A 7,006-nucleotide genomic window follows, 5' to 3' on the forward strand; every position below is an offset into this window, starting at 1 on the left:
ATCGAGTACCAGAGTCCCAGGGAAGATAATCTCGTCTAAGAGAAGGAATGCTCGACGAGCCACTCTCCAACGTAACACTTGCTTGCGCTCTCCAAAAATGGGAGACTGGAGTGGAATGGCGTCAACTTCTCCGGTCACTTGAAAGACACGTGTCATGCAGAGCACAGGTGCTGGATACCCGTGAATGGCAACTCACGTGGCCGCGGGGGGCGCTCGTACGCGTGCTAGAAATATCGGCTGTCCGAAGGTGCACATGCGCATGCAATATTATAGTAAAAATGGGGGATTGTGATGGAATTAGTTACAAACCATTGTAGTGCAACAACTTTGAGGGTTACTTGTACACTCTTAAAAATGAACTTCACCACATAGCACGCTCCTAGCCAACCACCATCCCGAATGACAACGTTCTCGCCCCTGATTTGTTGAAAACGGGAGGAGGAGCCTATTTTGTGCCGTGCATAATGGCACAAAATAGGCTCCTCCTCCTGTTTTCAACAAATCTAGGGCGAGAACGTTGTCATTCGGGGTGATGTTTGGCTAGGAGCGTGCTATGTGGTGAAGTTCATTTTTAAGAGTGTAGGGTTCCTCCTGGGCATCCTTTTACGACTAGGAACCCTACATTACTAAACTGGAATCACCCGGCTAGTATGCCGGCTTTATCTTAGCTAACTCTTAGTCTTCTTTGACATCCCTCATTCTTAACCATCTTTACCCGCAGGTGACGGGTTGCTTGTATGACCACATCACCTGGGCCGACGCCTTCGTCCTCGTGTACAACATCTGCGAGCGATCCAGTTTTGAGCACGCCAGGGCCCTCCTGGAGACCCTGGTTGCCCTCCGCGGAGCCCGTTCAGCCCCCATGATACTTCTTGGCAACAAGCGAGACCTCGAGCATTGTCGTCAGGTCGGCGTCGATGACGGCCACGAGACGTCACTCAACTTCCACTGCCAGTTCTACGAAGTGTCCGCAGCCGAGAACTACGTCGGCGTCTCCCTTGCCTTCCAGAGCCTGATTCGAGAGACGAGGGCGTTGCAAGCGCTCAGGACTCTGCCTATTCGACGCAAAGTAGGAGCCGCAATGACAGTGTCGAAAATGATCGGCATGGTATTCGGCAAGGCGCACAAGTCCAACAGGAATGGAAAAAAGAGACCGTCGCTTTCTATTTAAGTGTCGTTCCAACATGGTACGGTCCACCGTGCGGACGATTCACGATAACGCATGGTTACGTAAGACGGTGGTTACGCGTTGCTATAGGACTGGTGCACGCATTGTGATGTGGAAGTGGTGCCCCTGGGACTACGTATGGGGGCAAGCGCAAGTAGCGCTGAAGCGCCATTATGGATCCTCAGTTGGTTACGCTGGCCTAGAGCGATCGATGCTGATATACCTGGTCTGGACATGTCTGGAAAGACAGGTGTGCAAGAAAGTAGTTGTGAACTATGAGCGATTATGATAGCTATCAGGAGCTACATTAATGGTAGTCAATTGGAGCACGGAGAAGGTTTGATTTATTTGAAATCTGCTGTATAGCTATCACGAAGCGCGACCACAACGCATCTTCTCAATCTTCTGAGTAGCCGAGTTTCGTGAAGTAACTTTATCGTGGGTTCGTGCTGAACAGCAATGTGATTGAAGAATGTGCGTGATGTAAATAGAAGGAAAGTGTATCGTACATTGTGATCAAGAAGCAGAACCATGTGCGTTTTCAATGTTACGCCATGAAGTGCCAATGAAACCCCAATCCCGCATGGATGTCATCGCAACCGTTCCAGATTCGTGCCTGTGTACCGCATGTTTATGTGCTGGGTTTTCTCTACAAGCACGACCTGCCCTTCAGACTGGATGGCCAGCACTAGTGGCGTGCATCACTGCCAGGCTCTATACTGTCATCAAGTAGGAGAACTACCTATGCAGGTAGTCCTCTAGTATTAGACATCATGAGAGGGTGTGTATTGTCATCAAGTAGGACAACTATACCTGTGGAGGTAGTCTCCTAGTGCTGGGCGTCTTTACCAGGGCGTGTATTGCCATCAAGTGGGAAAACTACCCGTGGAGAGATAGTCCTCTGCATCTTCGCTAGCCCAACTGTGGCCAGGAATGAATGTCTGTAGTCCAGTCAACAGGCATCTCTTTCAGAAGCACGTTGGTGGCGCGACGTCTTTCTCGTCACTCAGGCATAGCGCTGTGGAAGCACGCTAGCCGGAGACAGACTCGTCGATGATACATCAAACGAACAGCAACGCGTCTCGTGTGTAGGACGTTGTTGCAGTGGCATGGATGGTACCACCCAGAATGTGGACATAAAGAAAATTTCCGGTGAAGGAAGACTGCAGTATTTGTGCCAACAAAATTTGTGCCAAGTGATGTAAATTGAACTTTTATACTTGTTCTAGAATATAAGAGCGATTCCAACGATGTGAAGATCTTTTTTTTTTTTTTTTTTGTCTCTTTGTTCAGAGTCTACAAGACAGCTTTCGGGAGGCTGTGTCTCACGGCGTCTGCGCTCCCTAAGAAAAAAGAGAGAGGGGGGAATATGAAGGTCCTTTTAATATTCCGCACTGAAGTGGAATGTACACTGAAACCGTGTAATAGTACTTTCGATGGGCAAAAATTTTCGTTTTGTATATAATCGTTTTCCAAAGTTCCAAATTGTTCTGCCTCGGGAAGGAGAAAACGGGACAACTTGACACGCAAACTTCGGTTCTCTTCCTATGTCTAGTTTTGTGGAGAGACTTTATGTGCCCCGCCAATAATTTGAAACATAAGAACGGAAATAGGGATCGCGGACGAACGCTTTCAATACGCTGGTCAATAACCAACACGTTCTCCTTCTCTTACGGATAACATTTACCTCAAAACTTGCATACGCGTCCCTGCAACACATCAGTTACGACCGTTCCGTGTTTCGACATCCTTTTATACAACTTGTTTCCCAATGCACCCATAGCGATAAAGCGGCCTTGAAATTACACGCATTGTCATTTTCCGACCGGGAGACCCTGTGGTTCTGTAGGACACTGAAGAACAAGTGAGCAGCCCGTCTCTTCGACAGCATTTTATCCCTTTTCTTTTCTGCGTATTCATTTTCATGCACAACGTCGGGACCACACAGTCTTTCCACACCTCCGGCTCGTTCCATAACAAGAACAACAAAATGAAAAGCCTGGTTGATTGATAAGACGCCGCGATATAAGCGTCACGTGGCACGCAATGTGAAAGTTCAAGGCGAGTCGTACATGTGGTCCCAGCGTTAACTTTCGTGAGTGACGAATGCGAGTATTTGTATAGCTGTTTGATTGTGAGCGAAGCGCACAAGACAACAACGTCCATTTGCTCCTCTAGTTTTGAGGTAAGTTGGCTTTCATTGACTAGACGTAGTGAGCGTACCTCGATATAAACCGTTCGACATCTGAGAAGAATGGGTCCGTTCGGGCTTTTACGGCGGAAGTGAATGGACGCTTTGTTAGAGCGTCAAGGGGATTACGTGAATGAAAGAGGGAATGATTAAGTGAATGCATGACATCATTCACATAATCCCCATCCACACTCTAACAAAGCGGCCATACACTTCGGCTGTAAAAGCCTGAACGGACCCTTTCTTCCCCCACGCTGTTGACCCACAATTCGCATGAACCTTTACCAACGTCGTACCTAACCCTTTAAATACACAGGAGTGGCATCCAATGTATTCCTCCGTAGACGAAAGCGTGCTGGGCGAACGCAATGCATCCTGGACAGGTCCTGGTCGCACGTCACAGCAAACGTCAAGGCGCACGTGACCTTAAAGATGGCGGCGCCCGTGATCGGCGGCCAAACCGTTTGTAAACAATGCGGTTGTTGTTTCTGGACGACGTTTTGGATGTTTTTCGATCACGGTAATTATTTTTATCCGATAATCTTGCAGGAAAACGCGCAGTTTTGCACACAAAGCCTCGTATTGTTGACTTCCAAAGATGTGATGACGACTGCGCGTTAAGACCTACCGAGCCGATGCCATGTACTTAAACTAAGGAGAAATGGGCTACCATGTTGCGGAAGAAGCACCGCATAGTTTACGCTAGCAAAATACGGTAATCTCTTGGTGTTATGACGGCGAAAATATGTTGGTAAGCGGCAAAACGACATATAAACAAAGTCACATGACCTGAAAATGACGTTTTCTATGACGTGCGACCAGGACAAGATGGCAGTTTTGCCAAAAGCACCCGCTTGAGGGTAGTTACAACAATGGCGGGTTTGTGTCACCCCTGTGTTTAAATACCATGCCAATGATGAGAACTAGAGTCACCAAATAAGCTTCGCTTCAGAGTATCGACACTGAGTTCCAAGAGCGAGCATGCGCCATCTTGTTTCCGCGCCACGCTACCCAGCGCACTTTAGCGTGCGAGTGAAATGTTATTTTCTCTTGCAAGCAGCTCATCAAGGTTGACGGCTTCGAGCTCACCTTGACATCCTCGTGACGCCCTGGTGGACAATACATGGATTATCGCACAACAATCATACACTCTTCTCTATCCCACAGGGAGCATTATGTTAACAGTCTTTGACCCTCAACTGGGGATGGTACGGGTGTGGTGCGGAAACAAGATGGCGCTCACGCTCTTCCTTGTACTTCAGTGTCGATACTCTGAAGCGAAGCTTATTTAGTGACTCTAATGAGGACGCTGCCCAGAAGAACAGTCTCCGTTAGAAATATCGGCGGCTCTCGTCCTGAGGCAATTCCCTTCAAGCTGTTGAGTGTTATTGGGGAGTTTTAGGGAATCGTAAGTGCCCTTCGATTCCGACTCCGTATCGCTGCCAGTCAATCAGATATCAGCAGTGATATCAGCCACTCCAAAGGAATCAGGCGATTGGCTTATCAAGTTTTCGGAAACGTTATCGTGAAACTTTTACGTTTTCCTAAAACTCCCTATTTTCTGTTGTTTCGTAACCGGGTATTTCGCAACCGAGAATATCGAGGCCATCCATCCCAATGTAAGAGCAGGGGGATGTCCAAAAAGGCATCCAACGTCCACAGGAGGCAGACTGATTATATAAGAAACCAACAGCGAGCCTCTCCTCATTTTTAAATGGTTGGGAGTGGATTTACATGTAAGCTGAGTCTGCTCACACCTGTATGGCTACATGGTGCACGTGCCAACCCACCAGGTATGACTGCGGATAATTTCGACCACCTATGAAGCACGAGTTTCCATGTAGAAGGCTGCATTTCCTCCCGAGGAGATGTATAGCCTTCTACGTGCAAGCTCGCGCTTAATAAAGAGGAAGTAAAGATATGCCAGAGTTGTACGTAACGCGTTACTAGTAATCAATTACATTTTTCAGTAAGTTTTAACGAAATCAATTAATTTTGTGAGCAAGTAATTTTCCAAGTAATCTGATTACAATTTTCGGTAATCAATTACTGAGTAATCGATTACTTTTTTAACCTTCTTTCAACAATGGCAACCCTTTTCAGCAAACAAATCTGTAATGAACGCTTATACGTGTTTTGTATGTTGCTTTCAAATGTATTTGTGAATTTCACTTACCATATATGTTGGTGTCTCATTTTAGAATTTGCAACAAGAGCTGCATAGTTCCATTCACTGCAGGCGTGTTGGCTTTGGTATGGCCCACAACTTAAAAGTAACGGAAAAAGTAACGCGTTACATTTTTAATCGGTAACGTATTACATTTTTGATGAAGTAATTTGTAACGGTAAAGAATTACTTTTCGCGCAGTAGTAACAGTAATTGTAATCAATTACTTTTTCCGAGTAACGTGTGCAACTCTGAGATATACTAATAGTGTCGAAAAACGAAAGCATGCATTATGCGTGTATCACGAGCGGGAACTCCGACATGCGAGCAGTACAATACGAATAGCTTCCGCGGACGTCTTCGAAAGCGAGTAGAGGATGCAGCAATTTTTTTAATTTTTTTATGACAATACCTTACGTGCCCTCAAGGGGCGTTGTGTGAGATGGAGGTTACATCAGCCAGTATATAATACAGAACAGGAGAAGCGGTTGAACACTTGACAAAACAATGCTAATGTGAAATCATTAAGAAAAAAATATGAGATGATAGGGAAATTAGACACCAAAACTGGCAGCTGTCTGTCTGCGAAAACTTGAAAAGTCGGAGTTAGCTACGATAGACTGCATGGGGAAGGTTGTTCCAAGCAGTGATGGTTTTGGGGAAGAAGGAAAATTGGAAATGAGATGTACGACATGGAATGGAATGGAAATGAAATCGATGAGGGGATTTTAGTAGGTCAGAAACACCCCCATCGGAAAGGATACGATGATGCACGCTGTCAAATGAAAGATGAGCAACGTGACGCATCCACCCCCAAAGGAATACCCCAGAACGGAGTAGGTACCCTGTTTTCCGAACCGTTATCGTTAACACGTTCCGACCTATATTCCCGTGGTTGTGACCCCAGGGAGGGAAACGATTCTGCGGATGTTACATAAAGCAACGGAGCGTTCATAATAAACGAGTAGTACGTATGGGCTGGCAACGAGGCCATTTCTAATCAATGTACGAAGCGTTTATTCTACCTCAAGCAGCTATCGCAAATGGAGTGCTCCCTCGTTGACAGAATGGCGTAAATGCAGTCTAGCTGGTGGATAAATTCCATGATAGGCAAGCCTTGGCGATGGGCAAGACACGTAAACAAACACAAACACGAAGGCTCAAACCAGCAAGACGTTTAATTGATAACCACGAACTTCATGAGCCTGAACCATGAATGAACCATGAACCTGTTCATGAAGTTCGTTGTTATCAATTAAACGTCTTGCTGGTTTGAGCCTTCGTGTTTGTGTTTGTTTACATGTCTTGCCCATCGCTCAGGCTTGCCTACCATGGATCCCTCGTCGTTCCGTTGTGTGCTTGACGAAACTTAATGCTAGACGAGTCTAATAACGTGCCATTAAGGGTTGAAGAAAAAAAATAATAATATGAAGAGAGTATTATTACAGGCAGCTGTGTGCGAAAAAGACACCTGACTGAT

General features: G+C 46.2%; 1 protein-coding gene across 4 annotated transcripts in view; it reads left to right on the forward strand.

Moving 5' to 3' along the window:
- LOC135400086 (ras-related and estrogen-regulated growth inhibitor-like protein) overlaps positions 1-2,413 on the forward strand; it is a 134,690-nt gene extending 132,277 nt beyond the window's left edge. For all 4 annotated transcript variants that reach the window (XM_064631824.1, XM_064631825.1, XM_064631823.1 and 1 more), the window contains one exon: positions 722-2,413. In XM_064631824.1, coding sequence (XP_064487894.1) covers positions 722-1,171 — 450 coding nt within the window. In that variant the 3' untranslated portion in view covers positions 1,172-2,413. The remainder of the gene's footprint in view (positions 1-721) is intronic.
- The last annotated feature ends 4,593 nt before the right edge of the window (positions 2,414-7,006 follow it).

This window comes from Ornithodoros turicata, chromosome 7, assembly GCF_037126465.1.
Source record: "Ornithodoros turicata isolate Travis chromosome 7, ASM3712646v1, whole genome shotgun sequence".
Lineage (NCBI taxonomy): Eukaryota > Metazoa > Arthropoda > Arachnida > Ixodida > Argasidae > Ornithodoros > Ornithodoros turicata.